This window comes from Cebidichthys violaceus, unplaced genomic scaffold, assembly GCF_023349555.1.
Source record: "Cebidichthys violaceus isolate CVI_PGR_0920_01 unplaced genomic scaffold, fCebVio1.0.p SCAF_11, whole genome shotgun sequence".
NCBI lineage: Eukaryota > Metazoa > Chordata > Actinopteri > Perciformes > Stichaeidae > Cebidichthys > Cebidichthys violaceus.
This window is the reverse complement of record NW_027176274.1, coordinates 8520087-8537232: the sequence shown is the minus strand read 5'-3', so window position 1 is coordinate 8537232 and position 17146 is coordinate 8520087. Positions and strand designations below refer to the sequence as shown.

The 17146-nt window shown below is 40.4% G+C and overlaps 2 protein-coding genes across 7 annotated transcripts in view; both read left to right on the top strand.

The window, feature by feature from the left end:
• The first annotated feature begins 375 nt into the window (after nucleotides 1-375).
• On the top strand, nucleotides 376-7294 carry LOC137866920 (CASP8 and FADD-like apoptosis regulator). The gene is made up of 10 exons (XM_068703208.1): nucleotides 376-1535; nucleotides 1625-2027; nucleotides 2116-2221; nucleotides 2368-2503; nucleotides 4773-4822; nucleotides 4918-4987; nucleotides 5129-5166; nucleotides 5279-5357; nucleotides 5853-6357; nucleotides 6443-7294. Exons 2-10 carry the CDS (start codon nucleotides 1732-1734, stop codon nucleotides 6570-6572), a joined length of 1410 nt encoding a protein of 469 aa, XP_068559309.1. The 5' UTR covers nucleotides 376-1535; nucleotides 1625-1731; the 3' UTR covers nucleotides 6573-7294.
• Nucleotides 7295-8194: 900 nt separating this feature from the next.
• The window catches only part of dip2a (disco-interacting protein 2 homolog A), a 75813-nt gene continuing 66861 nt past the window's right edge, over nucleotides 8195-17146 (top strand). For all 6 annotated transcript variants that reach the window (XM_068703189.1, XM_068703181.1, XM_068703172.1 and 3 more), the window contains exon 1: nucleotides 8195-8726. In XM_068703189.1, the coding sequence (XP_068559290.1) occupies nucleotides 8603-8726 (124 nt within the window). In that variant the 5' untranslated portion in view covers nucleotides 8195-8602. The remainder of the gene's footprint in view (nucleotides 8727-17146) is intronic.

Below are 17146 nucleotides of genomic sequence, written 5' to 3'. Positions count from 1 at the left end.
TTATTAAAGACTACAAAGCAGCCTGATTTAAAAGTTGTATTACATATTATGTTGATTATTTCTGTGGTATTTTATGCCATATTTGGTACCGCTTTCTAATATGGCACCCTTTATAAAGGTTAACTGAATCTAATGGTTTTATTTATGGTTTACTAATACTGTACAAATCATTAACAAGCCATTCATACGACCAAATATTGACGGGTTGTGAAAAATTCCACTGCTGGTGTTTATCTTATTTATCTCTATTTGGTAATACAGTTATAAATATCATAAATGTTGATGGGTTTCTCACTCTTCGGTAAACCATCGTATCTGCGGTTCTAAATCATATTAAGTAATCCATCAAGTCTGTAGTTTTAAGTGTTAATACATTTTCATTAAATGGATTATTTTCTGCAGCGCCGCATTGTCACGAGGGGAGCTCTTGAGGAGGACTCGGACGGAGAGTAGAGGTTCAGCTGACAATCTTTTATTTCCAACAAAAATACACAGGGAAATCCCTGGAAACAAAAAACTCCTCCGAAGAGGGACGAACGGGGAAATGCTCTGGCTAAACTAATAGAGCTGGGCAATATTAAATAACGGGAAGCCAACAAAAACCTCTCTTAGCGAGGAAAGAAGAAAATAACAAAGTAGAACTAAAAATACTCTGATTTAACTCAAAGACCTGCAAAGTCAAAACGGCAAAAGCCAAACCAAAAAGCTCTTCTCAAGGAAGGTATTAAACTACAAGTAAAAATGCTCTGATTTAACTCGAAGAGCTGAATAGTCGAAAAGGCAAAATGCAAAACCAAAATCTCTCTTACCGAGGAAACAAGAAAATAATCAGTCACTAACAAAAAGGCTCTGAAATAATTCTAAGGGCTGTGAAGCAACAAACGGCACAAGGCCAACCAAGGACTCTATAACAAGGTTCGGGACAGACAAAACTATGACTTGGACTTGATACTAGCATAAGGCGGGTGTGCAAGACAAAAGGACATGACACACTGGCACAGGACAAGGGGAGACGCAGACTATAAGTACACATGAGGGAAGTGGGGGAACAGGTGGACACAATCAGGAATCAGGGAAGACAATCAGACTGGTGACACATGAGGAAGTGCAAGGAACCTGAAACGAGAGGAGAGTTAATTTCCAAAATAAAACAGGAAGTCACAAAACAAACGTGGAGACAGGACAAAAACCCAGCTTGTATGACACGCATGCGCCTTTAAGTTTTTTTTGTATTTATTATCACTGCCGCCTTTTTTGCTTTCACTTTCAATTTGTTGTCTGTCGCTTGTAGCGTTTTTCAAAAAACTAGAAGAATTAACGTGCACCTATCGCGTAATCAGGAGTGCAGATGAATCGATGGTTTTCAGTAACTCGGCGCAAGTATCAATGAAAGGGCGGATTTCTATTTAATGTACATTTAAGTAGGGTACTTCCTCAGAAGCGTTTTAAGTGCGTCATTCTTCCATTGTGGTTTCCTTCATAAGTGAAATTGCTCTTCTGGTTGTTCCTCTATCGACAGATGTCGACGGTATGAGGTATCGTTATGTCGTTAAATGATCTTTTCAGATTGTAATATTTTAATGACTGTTATTTCGGAACTAACACTGCATTTAATATGTTTCAGTGGATAAGCATTCCGGTCCCGTTTGGCGAATTGCTTTTTGTTGATCACTATCGGTCTTCGTTGCTGTTTAAAGATCACCAGCCCTCGCTCTTCTTCCACTAAAGACAATGGCTCTGCCGGACCAACTTCATCTTCAGGCCATCAATCAGACAGCGGAGGCTCTGAGCAGCTGTGAACGCAGGAGGCTCTTCTACCTGTGTGACACCCTGGACACGGACAATAGCGTGGCGCGTGTGAAGGATATGCTGAAATCTAAAGTGATGTGCCACGAGAGGGGTCACCTGTTTCTGACGGAGCTGATGCTGCAATTGAGTCGTTTCGATATACTGAGGAAGGTGTTTAAAACCAGCAGGGACGAGGTGGAGAACGCTCTGAAACACAGAAGGGTTCTGCCAAGATTCAGGTGAGAGGTGTATACCTTATCTAGGTGTGTAAAGTCATGAATGTTACATTCCAGTTGGATAACGTAAACGTGATTTCCCTCACTGTAGAGTATTGATGGCTAATATAAACGAGGATATGGACAGTGAAGATCTGAACAGTGTGAAGTTCTTGTTGAGCAGCACGTTGCCCCGTGAGAAGACAGAAAAAGCACAGGTGACAATGAATTAAGTTTTGTTTTCACTTACTGAATTTCACATTCCTGTGAGTGTGGGAGGGGAGTTTTGGTGGGTTGTCACTTTACCGAAAAAGGTCAGATATGCGTACGACAGTGAATCAACTTCCCCTCTCTCCTTTGACAGAGTTTCCTGGATGTGATCATTGAGCTGGAGAAGCTGGATATAGTTTCACCTGAAAGAGTCGACTTTTTAGAAGAATGTTTTCGAAACATTGGCAGGTTCGACCTCGCCAAAAAAGTTACTGCATACAAGATGTCAGGTGAGACTGTACCTTTTAAATTCATAGAGAGTTTGTGATTTATGAACAAGAAATCCACCTTGACAAAATGTGAAAAGCAAAGCTGTGTTGTAACATTTATACTGTGTATTTCACGGGAAGTATGGAATATATACACATTGTTGAAACAGGAAAATGCTGAAAACTAGAACTGAAAATTAATATTTGTGTGTCTCTCATACCACTGAAATGGCCCATGGTACTTATGAAGAAGAAAAACAGACTTCTTGGAAGTACCAAAGAAAATATGTAGTTCCTAAACCACAGAAAAGAAAAAAAAAAACATGTTTTACACAGAACAGAAACTGAATATAAAAGCTGCCAATACAACACATTTTGTTCTAAGTGAACATATATTGTCCAGACTGTATTTTGGAAAACAAAAATTTATAATATTTCTTTACATAGTTTAACATAAAACAAAATGCATCTCATGTTCTGTTTAATTTAACCCAAAGCAGACAAAGCTTATCTTGTTCATTGATACCAGCATGACATCCAGTTCACATACAGTTGTGGTCAAAAGTTTACATACACTTGTAAAGAACATAATGTCATGGCTCTCTTGAGTTTCCCCGTTATTTCTACAACTCTGATTTTTCTCTGATAGAGTGATTGGAACAGATACTTCTTTGTCACAAAAAACATTCATGAAGTTTGGTTCTTTCATGACTTTATTATGGGTTAACAGAAAAAGTGATCAAATCTGCTGGGTCAAAAATATACATACAGCAGTGCTAATATTTGGTTACATGTCCCTTGGCCATTTTCACTTCAATTAGGCGCTTTTGGTAGCCATCCACAAGCTTCTGGCAAGCTTCTCGTTGAATCTTTGACCACTCCTCTTGACAGAATTGGTGCAGTTCAGTTAAATTTGATGGCTTTCTGACATGGACTTGTTTCTTCAGCATTGTCCACATGTTCTCAATGGGATTTAAGTCAGGACTTTGGGAAGGCCATTCTAAAACCCTAATTCTAGCCTGATTTAGCCATTCCATTACCACTTTTGATGTGTGTTTGGGGTCATTGTCCTGTTGGAACACCCAACTGCGCCCAAGACCCAACCTTCGGGCTGATGATTTTAGGTTATCTTGAAGAATTTGAAGGTAATCCTCCTTCTTCATTATCCCATTTACTCTCTGTAAAGCACCAGTTCCATTGGCAGCAAAACAGCCCCACAGCATAATACTACCACCACCGTGCTTGACGGTAGGCATGGTGTTCTTGGGGTTAAAGGCCTCACCTTTTCTCCTCCAAACATATTGCTGGGCATTGTGGCCAAACAGCTCGATTTTTGTTTCGTCTGACCACAGAACTTTCCTCCAGAAGGTCTTATCTTTGTCCATGTGATCAGCAGCAAACTTCAGTCGAGCCTTAAGGTGCCGCTTTTGGAGCAAGGGCTTCCTTCTTGCACGGCAGCCTCTCAGTCCATGGAGATGCAAAACACGCTTGACTGTGGACACTGACACCTGTGTTCCAGCAGCTTCTAATTCTTGGCAGATCTGCTTTTTGGTGATTCTCGGTTGACTCTTCACCCTCCTGACCAATTTTCTCTCAGCAGCAGGTGATAGCTTGCGTTTTCTTCCTGATCGTGGCAGTGACAAAACAGTGCCATGCACTTTATACTTACAAACAATTGTTTGCACTGTTGCTCTTGGGACCTGCAGCTGCTTTGAAATGGCTCCAAGTGACTTTCCTGACTTGTTCAAGTCAATGATTCGCTTTTTCAGATCCATGCTGAGCTCCTTTGACTTTCCCATTGTAGCGTTTGTGGGCGTTTGTATCCAATGAGCCCTATTTAAATGGCCTCAGAGAAGTCACCAGTTGTAGTCACTCATAATCACTCACAAGAAGTTAAGAGGTCATGCTATGAAGCTCATTTCATTGACACAACTTTCTAAGTCACCAAAATTGCCAATTCATGTTGCTGTATGTATATTTTTGACCCAGCAGATTTTGTCACTTTTTCTGTTAACCCATAATAAAGTCATGAAAGAACCAAACTTCATGAATGTTTTTTGTGACAAAGAAGTATCTGTTCCAATCACTCTATCAGAGAAAAATCAGAGTTGTAGAAATAACTGGAAACTCAAGAGAGCCATGACATTATGTTCTTTACAAGTGTATGTAAACTTTTGACCACAACTGTATGTACTGTTAACTTACCTCAGTCGAACAATCACAAAGTACTTTGAACTATACTTTGTTCAGTATTTGTATTCACTTTTATTTTTGTCCAAACCTTTCACAGATGTAACACATGAAGGGCATTCATCTTTACAGCAGAGACACAGAGCTCCTGTAAGTAGTGTACGAAACTTATTCAACATTTGACATTTTTTTCTCTCTATTATACAACTGATACTTATAATTCTATTTTAACGTCTTTTCTTTAGTGTCCATTCCCCACTCCAATTGGTTCCCATTCTCTACAGCAAACAAGACAAGCACAGCCCCTCCACATCGGTAAGACAGCCTGCGTATTAGCAAATGATAGCAACTTCAAAAGATGTGTAATTGCCAGAGATACTGTAAAGTTCAATACCTCTTGTCTCTCATTGTATTTCACTTTGATATTCATAACACCGTATGAATTTTTGTCACCAGCCACAGAAAACACACCAGTGCCTGTACACAGAGAGCAGGTACGGTCTTCACTCACCGTTTGTGCAGTTTTTTCCTCCCCTATATGTTTGAGTGTGTTTAATTAGTAAAGTGTATTTAGGAAACTTGTTTGCTTGCTCCTTTCCATTACAGAGTCAACTAGAGTGTTACAAGTTTAACACTAATCCCAGAGGAGTGTGTGTTATCATAGACTGTGTGGGTAATGACGGAGGTGAGAAAACACTTTGTACCTATAAGTCCAGTGCTGGAATAAATATTCAGAACTACCAATACCAATGTAAAATGACTCCATTACAAGTGAAAGGCATGCATTTAAAAGCCTACTGAAGTAAAAATGAAAAAGTATCGTCACCAAAAGGTACGTACAGTTACTTTCAACTACTTTATTTACTATATTAGTTTTAAACCATGGGTCGGCCCTTCTAAAGCTTACGGGTCATGCAATGCTTAAAGGTAGTGTTGGTTATCTTCTTCAAAAACTGTTTTGATATATTTTTTTTAAATGCTTATTAAAGCCTGACAGCAATCAATGAATCAAATGTTCTGACGCTTAATTTGAGTGTCGTTTCATGTGAAAGTAAACTGAATATCTTTGGGTTGTGTCTGTAGCAGCCCTGGTCTGATAGCGTTTTGTTCATCTATCTTTTGAGAGACTGATTATCAAGGAAAAAGTTAAATTCTGTTTCACCTCTCCTTACTCATCCAGACATGTTGGAACAGACATTCAAGGCTCTTCACTTCAACGTGGTCCTCCACAAATGGCTGTGTGTGGCCGACACTCTCTCAGTTCTCAGAGGGATATTCGGACAGAGAGAGAACCTTGAAGGCGACAGCTTTGTCTGCTGCATCATTAGCCGCGGTATGGCGAACCATCTCCTGGGTACAGACGCGTACGGCGCAGGTCTACATCTGAACAATGTCAGACGTCTTTTCAATGCTGAAGCATGCCCCATGCTGGCTGGCAAGCCCAAACTCTTCTTCATCCAGAGGTACAACGTCCCCGAGTTTCCGCCCTGTGCCAGGACGGAGCACCGGGATGAGGATCTGGAGACAGACGGCTGTGATGGGCTGTCCAGGTGTGCTTTCATCCCTACAGATGCAGATGTGTTCTGGAGTCACTGCTGGACAGATGAACGTCAACTGGAGCAAGGACACCATCGCTCCATTTACCTGAAGGCTCTGACAGACGCTTTGCACAAAGGTCAAAGGAGGTACAGGCAAACACTCTTTAACTCTTTAGCATCAGACGGTTTTCATGTACGCCTTAAGACTAAACAGATGTTTGTGTTCTGACAGGAATACACATCTGGTTGATGTTCATACCGAGGTGAATGGAGCCATCTTTGGACACAACAAGAGGAATCCTGGAGCACACTACCACATCGATCTGAAACATACATTAAGGAAAGAGCTTTACTTACAATAGAGGATTGATCACCATCACTTTCACTAAACCCTCAAAACTGTCCACCACACATTATATAGCATATTCCTCGCCTGAAAAGAACCTTTTTTTGTATTACTGTGTATGCAGTGACACCTACTGGTTGTAGGAACTTAAAACACTTACGCTTTTGTTTTTTGTTTTTGCAGGATGTTTTGATGTGTATTTATTTCATGTTTGAAAGTGATTTTTGGACATAGATAATTTAGTAGTTTCATAACAGATACAAAACAAGACATAACAATAGTGATAACAAGAACTCCCCCACTTTCCAATCCAAACGCCAACAGACCCAATCACAGCCTCACAATAGATGCAAATGTCAATTTTTGCAAGATAAAAAGAAGAGTAATACAAAACACATATCTGGAATGTAATCAAATGTAACTGATTTTGTTTTTTGAAGCATTAATGTGAATTGCCTTTTTCTTGCCTCACACAGTGCAGCTAAAACAGGTTTGTAGTGCCTATATTTGTATTTTTGTCTTATTATGCATTTGTTTAACCTGTTTGTAGAATTGTGATAATTATTAGTTGAATGAAGGAAATCTATTTATCTACTATCACTATTGTTATATCTATTGCTACTTTTAATATATTTTTGCATTTATTGTATTTTTTAGCATTTAACACTGTCTAGGTTTTGTCTTTTTGTAAAACATGCAGTATAAAAGTGCAATGTAAAAGAAGTACAAAAAAGTGTGTATGTATATGTATATATATATATATATATATATATATATATATATATATATATATATATATATATATATATATATATATATATATATATATATATATATATATAAGATAAGCTCTTTTTCAATAATAAAACAGCTATTTTGCATTCATTACCTACAATTTATTTTTCATAATTAGACATTACTTACTCACTGTAGCCCTGATCTATATATATAAATAAATAAATATGGTAAAGCAGTGGATTTTTATTGGATTGCATTATATTGAAAGGTATTTCTAATATTAAGTTTTTTATATATATATATATATATATATATATATATATATATTCTGTATTCTGGGTTTGACCATTGATTGAAATGACCAATATGTTGATCTGTGTCAGCTTTATTTGAGTTCAGGAGGAGTTCAGATTATCAGTTAAGATAAACTAAGCCTTTATTGAGAAATAAGCATTTTTAGTTGTAAAACTTAAACACGAATAGAAGTAAAAATATAAACGACACAAGAGCAGTACATGACTAGAAGCAGCAAAGTCAGCAAGTGTATGCAAACAGTGCACACCAGACTAATATATAATTGTATTAAAGAATTCTACATAGTTTTTCTGTATCAATATAGAAATAGAATGTATATAGTGTTATAAAACAATATAACATGTGAACATAATATAGTATGGGATATAAAGACATCCAAGAAAATACCAAATACAACAACAACAACAACAACAAAAACATCACACATTTATAATTATAGCCTACAGTACTTCCGTGTCACGCAGCATTGTGATTGCGACAATAGGAGGCAGGCAAGTTACACGAGGAAACACGAGGAGACACGCGCACGAGCGGGTGCTCGTGGACGCGCACGGTCAGGGCCGCTGTTGCTATGATGCAATGGCGACTGCGCCGTGGGAAGCGAGCGAGGAGTTGAATGAGTTCCCTCCACAGTTGAAGTGAAGCAGCAGCCTGCCGATCAGCCAGGACGCCGTAAGCGCCGAGGGACGGACAGCGGGCACGGAGACACTGGCAGTGTCCCCCGTCCTACCGCACTACATGGAAACACGCAGCCAGGTGTGTCCGCTCGCCTCACAGCTGGCCGTGTCATGCACGTAGGAGACGTTTCTCACACATCTGTACGACGTTGCAGCGAGACGAGCACCAACACCCTGTTTTGCCCTCGGTAGCCGAAACCAAGTGAGGAGGGGTTGTTGTTGTTGTTATTATTATTATTATTATTTTGTTGTTGCATTGTCCTCATCACCGGCGACTCGCTGGACCTATCCGTGCTTTTTTTTTTTTTTTTTTACCATGGCTGAGAGAACCTCAACCGGGCTGCTTACGATGATGTTGGAGCCCACGCCGGCTGTCGCTATGACCCTACCGGCGGAGGTCCGGGAGAAGCTGGCGGAGCTGGAGCTGGAGCTCTCTGAGGGTAAGTTGACAACAACATGTACACAAACTACCGCACCACTGCATGCTGGGTTTTTATCCTAGAGGGGGCTTTAAACATGGTTCGTGCACATGACAGCTATCAGAACCACCGCCCTTTCTCTTGGCTTTGTGGCTCATGTTTGAAAACATTGTCAGCATCACCAAAGCCTCTGTGCTACTATCACTCATACCCAGAACTGAACTTCTGCTGTAGTTTTCTCCTCACGTTTGTTACCTACTGCAGCACAAGGGGTGGGGGTCTCTAAACTACATTACACTAGTTTAGAGGTTGCTCTGTTTGGCTTTCCACCTCTAATGAAGACCAGATGTTGCTATTGTCCTGGAACTAGATTAGACTCCAAAAAACATATTTGATCAGATGGCTATCTGAGCGGAGTCAACTGACACGCCCATGCTGCTGTTATGGCTCCGTTTTTCACAGAAGTTGTGTTTGTCCTTATTTGAAGTTAAGACAAAAGGAAAGTTAAGTAACTAATTGGTAACTAATACTAATCCACATATTACCAACGACCATTCTCATCTTGTCTTAACCGGTGACCTATAAAGGTTTCTCTGAGTGAAGAATGTCCTCGCTTTGGTTTGTAGGCTTTAGGTTTTAATGTGAATGAATATTAGGATCCTTATGAAGAATGTTGCTGATATTGCTCACCTGTACACTTGTTTGTGTGCGTACCTCTATGCTGAGCATAACTTAGTTCTTATGGTTGAACTTGCTCCACTTATTTATGTAAGAAACAGAATGGTCCATTCAAATATGTCCCTTAAGTTAACTATCATACTTACCTGCTGCTAATAATAACCAGACATCATAGCATGTGCCTGTACAAAGTCCTGAATGTTTACTGATATGATTTATTACTTAATCACTTTCCTTCATATCTGCTTTAAGGACAAATGTCACTGACACTAGTACTGGATGGAACGTTTATGTCGCTAAACATATTAAAAATGTCTATTTGGACTTTACATTGAAGTGTAGTCTCTCAGCGCTGTACAGAGTAAATAATGAAAAGTGTGATTGTTTTTCACAAAGCTTTTCTTTTTATTTGTTTGTTAAATGATTATTCAACTGCTCCTTTTATATGAGCGGTACTCACATGGTCAAATCTGCTGAGCTGCGATAAACTAATAATTACTGATCTGATTAGATTTGGGATTTGACCCTATTTCTTGCCAACTGTGGAGAAAATGTTCACTCATTCTTTCTCCATGTTAGCTGTGTGCAGTAGCCCCAATACCAGGGTTAGGAACAGACCAAAGGTGCACGCTTTGATAAGCACATTAACTGCCACTGAGGCCCCTAATGGGATAGACATGTTTTCAGGAGCGGCAACCAAATAAATCTATATCTGTCCAGTTTCCTCTTCCTGCTCTCCACATGTCACATCCTGCCATGTTGGAGCTCTGATAGCCGTATCTCCCCGTCTCTGTCTTCTGCTTCTCCGTCTTGAGTTTTCTTCCGCTGATATACTCTTGTTGTCTCTCGCATTCACCGCCTCTTTCCGTGACTCCCCAACTCCACATTTCTTCCTTTTTCTCTGTTAAATCCCATCCCCGTACGCTGCTGTGAACTCTTCACCTCGCGATGATGCCCTTTGGTTGCCTCCCCGTTACATCCTGTCTCCTGAAAGAATAGACGACTCGTTTTATTGGAAGGAGATGAGAGCCTGTGGATCCCGCAGGTTTTCTATCCTTCTCACTGAGCTTTGGCTTATAGGGATTTAAAGCCAGGCATGTCTGTGTCACGCTAAGTGACACATCTCTCGGCTTGAGTGTGCCAGTAGGTGTGTGTCAGTGTGCAGGAACACTGAATTATTCATGAAGTTGAATTGATGTGCCATGTATGTTTACTTTAGCTGTTTAAGCAGCAGCAGCAGCCATTGGAATAACTTGAGTTTGAGACGATCCAGCAGCTCAGCTAGTTTATATTCCAGCGTCAGCAGTTTTGGTCTGCTGATGAGTGAAATAAACAATCTGTGCACTCTTATTGTGGTCATAATACATGCTGTTTCCTCTAGAGATGCATTTATTTTCAATTTATCCTGCTCTGGTTTTATTTCTGAGTAAACACGTGTCTTAAAATGTTTAGATTACTTCACTCTGCTGTCGCTAGATGAGTTTTTATGGTAATGAGAACCCATTTTTTATAACCTGTACATGCAGGCGAAGTTATGTCACTTAAAATGTGCATTTGTGGTTTTTATTTACACCTTCACTCAGTGCTTCTCTTTTATTCAGTGTGTCTATGTTCAATAATATGAAAAGCACTTTGCTGTGGATGCTTGAGGCCTGCCTCGTGAAGCAGGATTACTAAATAATCTGGATACCTTCACTGACTTAAACCTGGAATCGCTTTAAATGTGGAAAATGGACTTAATGTAAGTAAAAGAGCTTTTCTAGGTTTAAAGTCGCTGCAAATTCTGCTTTGAATCTTTACCATTCCTCCATAACATTAAATATTCATAACCAAAGAAGCAACAATCAAAGTAAAAAGGCATTATTTATTAAAGGAATGGTTTGACATTAGGGGAAATGTGCTTGCTAGCTTTCTTCGGTTATCACTTCGGTTTTTGTACGGATTAAACTAAATATAGCATATTAATTAGTAAGCTTTTAGAGGTGCTAGTAGTTTAATTTTGACTCCTTTTGTGCAGAGCAAGGCTAGCTTTCGTCCACATGTTTCCAGTCTTTGTGCCACGCTAAGCAAACATCTTTGCTGTACTGGGCACAGTGTATGAGTGATGTCAATCTTCTAATTAAACTCATGGACAGAAAGCTATTTTTTGTATTTCCCCAAATTTTGAACATTCCTTCAAGTGTTAAAAATGTAGCCAATCTGCTTCATCGGGACCATGCAGATGTGGTTTGATCAGAATGAATTGACAGCAACCATACCCTTTTTAACTAAAATCCCCTCCTACCAAATTCTGCACATCACAGTTATTGGAGAGGACATGTGGTTTCTCTCAGCTGACCTGGATGCATATGAGTGGTCAAAAGATGGGGCGTAAAAAGAGGGCAAGAAGATGGACGATCCCCATTATCTCCTGCAGAGAGTAAAAAGGGAGAGACGTGTCTGAGTAATTCATAGACTCACTCTTTTCCATTCCCTGGGTTTTATTCCCTCCTCCTTTGTTTGCTCTCTAAACCCTCTGATTACAAAGTCATTTTTAGTCCAGTGCTGGTGTTTGCTGGGAAACTGCCAAACCCCTGGTTGGTCATTGCGCTTGTTTTGCCAGCTCCCATTCAGCAAACATTTACAGAGGAGCAGTGCAGGGTTTTCTGGTAGTTTAAGTAGTGCCTGGCTTGTTTACGGTTGTTTGTTTTCATATAAAAGGTGTTTGGAAGAAGATCCAGCAGCATAAATGTGGCTACTTTGTTCGGCAAATCTTCTGCAAATGCATAATGAGAATCGTCTTTATTATAAGTGAGATTATCCAGACAGTCTGTTTAATGGTAGACACTGTTTTCATTTGCTCTTACTCTTCTTAATCTATATTCTAGTATCTGCTTGTGCAATTACCCAATTTCCCCATGGAAATCATTTCAGTTCCACCTCAACTAATCACTTCGATAAGGTGAAACTTAACTCGCCGCACACTCTGTAGGTAAAGAGGTCTGTCAGGTGCTGGTAGTAATGAGATGGTGATGATCTGCACTACTTGTATTTGCAGGGAGAGCAGTTTCATCAAACAAGCGCTCTTAATTTCTCCCTAATCTGAAATTACGAGACTGCAGTGCACCATGTGAATTAGACAGGCAGAGAGGCTAGAAATAAAAACTAAAAGTTAATGTGTGTCAGAAAGTCAGAAAAAAAAGTTAGCTGTCGTTGTGCGAAACCTTTTCAATAATTGTCACATAATGATTTTTCATACACGTTGGTGTGAGTTTCTCATTAGTTGTAGTTTACAGTAGATCCACGTTTATATGACCTGAGGCTCCCAGCTTCGCCCTTTTCGATGCTGATCATTTTTGCATAAGAAGTTGGCAGCTGTCTGAGACTTCTACGGCTACAGGACTTTTAGCCTCATCTAATTTTGTAACTTATACCACAACCTATCCATTTAATTGATATGCCATTTACTGTATAGTCCAATTCCCAACATGCATGGACATTAATGACATATTTTACCCAGATCCTTAAGTAAGTACTTTATTGGCCTGTTATACAATCAAGCAAAGGTCATAGACCTGTGTACAAGGTGGGGTTAGCGGATAGCTTTGGTGGCCGGAGTTTCTTAAAACCTCTTTTTGGAAAGTATGAGTGTACAGGAAACCCGAGCGAGTCGGACTATACAGTTTGTGAAGGAGAGACCACACAGTGCACAGAACCACGGCTTTCTGGTCCTGACTCATTCCTCTCTGTGGTCTCTTACTCCCACCACCAACTCAATGAAGAAAACACATCCACTGGGCTCACCCTGTGAGTTCAGGCCATTGTTATGCAAAACCAAGCATTTGATGAATGTAGAATCACATTCTGCATTAAGAGCTTTGAGAACATACAGGATTTAGGACGATTACTGAAGGGACTTTGTACTTTGGCTGCTGGGTAGCTCTGTAATAGGATCCAAAAGAGAAGAATGTTGAGCCTTGGAGCGAGCGAGCTAGCTGGCTGCTGTAAAGTCCAGTTCGGAGATAAAGAGGCAGCTATGCCGTGCCCCTGCCACAGTGGAGGATAGAACGTGGAGGGTCATAAATATTTCAAGGGTGTGCCTCAGAGCGGAGCTTCAGATTCTTGTGCTGCTCTCATATACTTCTGCCTGTATACGAGAGTCCGTGCACATGGAAGTGTGTGCGTGTTTGGTCCATTTACTTTTTGCTTGTGGATTGTTAAAGTGCTCCCTTCGAACCACAGAGATGTTTCATTTTAGCCACAATTATCCACATCACCAGGTATTGTCCTGGCGGTTCCTCTACGTTTTGGAGCTTTAGGTCCTGCCTGTTTGTTGTCTTTAGAGTGCTCTTCAATATCCTGTCTCTGTCGTTATGGGAGCCATGAATATTTAATGGAATGGGATTGTAATATGTAGAAATATGTATGTTCTCTCTGTGTTTATTTATTGTGGATGAGTCTACATAGTGATATTTCTTTTGGAATCCCTGTGGCATTTATCAAGGATTTCAATATTGGTTATTATTATCAATTGATCTATTGTTTTAACCCATTAAGTATTTAATAATGCCACAATCTTGTCAACAAACCCAAAGGTTTTCATGCAACAGTTGTAAAAAATGGAGAACAGAATGCATCTTATTTTCGAAGCAGTAAATATTTGCCACCATATTTTTATTTGACAACTGACGTTATCGTGATCGGAAAGATTTTCTGCTCACAGGGTTTTTAAAGTTTGTTCTGAAACTTGAGATACAAAAAAGTTTTCCTCTCTGTGGACATGCCAAAAATATGACATTTCATTCTCTCTCAATTGACTCAACCATAAAGTGACTTGCTGGTGCAATTTCAGCAGTGTTTATAGCGTTTTATTGCTGTCGCACAAATCGCTGCACGATTTGATTACACTGCCACACTCCAACAGTCACCAGCTCGGGACAAACAGCAGCATTTCCCAATGTACTGTGTAAGAAAGAACAAAAGTTAAAAGTGCCAGTGAAAGAGTATCTTACACTTACTATCAGTGAAGCTTGATTGACATCTAGTACATTGAATTACTCTGGTCGGACATGGACCTGTGTTTACAGTCAAAGACGGCTAGCTGAAAAAAAAAACACAGCGAAAGCTAAATCAACTCCACATCAGTTGTTCCAATATTTCATAGATAAATGCGGTGCCGTAATCTTTAAGGACATCAAGCGCTGAAAATGCATGCTGGCTAAATGGGTCGCTAACAATCCTTCAACTGCTTTCTTCATATTGCCAATAATAATAACTGCTGACTACACTTTATCAAAGCTTCTGTCAGTATTCTATTTTAGCCAACACCCAATACTTGGCTCCTACTGTATAACACTGTATGTCTCTCTGCATTTTCTATTGTCTTAAGTCTCCTGCATTGCGTTCCCTTGACCTTTTAAAATCAGATGGCTGTACAGAACCAGGAAGTTTATCTTTTTCAAGCGAACCAGAGACTCTGCCCTTTGATAAGACAGCAGTAGAAAGATAGTGCCACCCTCCTGCCAGGCCACCATACTGTCCATCCTGCTACAGAGAGACCAACCATGTGATTGGCCAGAAGGTGCATTTGGTAGCACTCAACCAGAGATTGTTTTTTAAATGAATGAAGGGGTGAGCACCATTTCGCACAACTACTTAAATATTTCCTCGGTTTCAGAATATATATTTTTGTCACAATGGGTGCCAGGTACTATGCCCACGGTGACAGCGTATGTGTCCTTGCTGCAAGAGAGGTGGCAGATGCAGTGGAGAGCAGTGCAGTGCAGCGGGCACTGACGCAGGGAGATCTGCTGACCAAACAAAGCTGCATGTCCCACTTCAAGGACACATTGCAGCTCTGTGCACTGCATTCTTCTGCCCAGCGAGGCTTTTGTTCTGCCTCCATTAGCTTTCTGTTGTAAATTCTTTGCTGTCCATTCTCCTACCTGTGAGTGTGTGTCTTTCATCCCGCACCCTCTCTGTGCCCATCTGAGAGAGACAGAGGCTTAGCATAAGAGTCTGATGCCAGCTATGGAGCCCCCCTCCAGTTAACACCATATGGAGCTTTTTCCTATCTTTATTCAAGAGCATGGTCTTTCAGTTAGAGATGAGATGACTCATCGGTTTAACGTTCAGATTTTGTAATGCTTTCCCTCCATAACCCTGTCCTGTCACTAAAATATCTCCTGCTTTCACTTGGATTTATTCTGCTTCTGATCAAACTGGATGCTTGCACTCAGATATGTTCGTTAAGAGCGGCACATAGAGAGCCATTTACTTACTAATGCCAGCTGAAACCAAGGTGGTAACCACCTGCGAAGGCAACTGCAACAAGACCTGGATCAATTCATTGGACAACACTACACCTGGTATTTTTATTGGTTGGGGAATTATGACAGGGTTATTGCGAAAAGAAGAGGAGAAATCTGAGAGCCGACATTTCAGGAATGCAGAGAAGCAGCCTGAGTGTGAGACTGTAGCACAGGAAATCTGTGCAAGCAACAACATATCTGAGTGCAAGCTTATATTATGAGTAGACGCAGACCAAATCCAAGCTCAAGCAGGGGCTATTTGAGTGTGGGCATAGGGTTTTGAGGGAAAGCATTTCAAAATCTGAAACCAATGGGTCTCAAATTGAAAGACAATGCTCTTGAATACAGCAAGGAAAAAAGCTCCATTACACCATAGCTCAATCTGATCCAATCATTGTCACAGTACACAGACAGAGTCCTCCTCAGATAGCTGAATTCTCTCTAACTGCTGTGAATTACACACCTCCAAAAGATAAATTGTACAGCAGTCTTTTCAAGGTACCGACTGAGGGTATAAGGTCACCGAGCTGTTCAGAGAGCCTTTATACTCTTACTCAAATGTTTTAGAGCCCAAGGTAAAACTTAATGACATATGACTCTCGCAAAAGAGTGTCATATGTCAGAGCTGGTGTTGTGTATTCCTGTACTGTTCACGCCTTAAGTAAAGATTTTAACTTTAGTGATAATATTACAACCTCTTAAACCATCAAGCTGCTCCTACTGGTTTTACTTCCTTTGTGTATTGGCTCCCTATTCACATAATACCAGTCAGGTTTATAATAAAGGCTGGAAATGGGAAAAACAACTCAAGAGTCATCACAGAAGCTTTTGATTCACTATCAAATAATCTGCTGTGCCTTGACAGGGAGTGTTGATGATAGTGCTGTTTGAAATCCCAGTTAAATAGGCTGCCAATGACAGGAGCTGGCAGTATTTGATTAAAATAAGCGATGATAATTCATTCCAGAGAGGTGGCGTAAATATGTTCTGGTCAGTGGCATCATCACCTATCTGCTTCTCTTAACCTTCTCTGGCCGGGTGCTAGCGGAGGTCAGCCTTCACAGTACGACAGGACCATGGAGTCTCTGAACTGAGCTCCATCAACAGCTGGCCAACAAGCAGCATCAGTTAAAGTGTGCAGGAAGCACTACGAGGGGGAACTTTTTGAGAAACCCAGTTGGTTCATTCTTGCTGCTTTACTTAACTTTTTTTTTTTGCCAGGAAATGTATAATTCGGATTGGCTGTTTGTTGCCAAGAGTGATGCCCATTCACATTGCTCTGACTATTTTTAGGAGATATCTGAGAAGACAAGTTTTGAATCTATGTCGAGGCCTACTCAGGTGTGATGTGCAGATCAAAGACAAACAGAGCCCTTTGTAACAGCAGCAGGCTGCATTGTGAGCCTTCCTGGTGGAAAACAAACAGACAGAAAATGTCTGGAATGTGCTGTGACCTATCAACTTAACCATGAT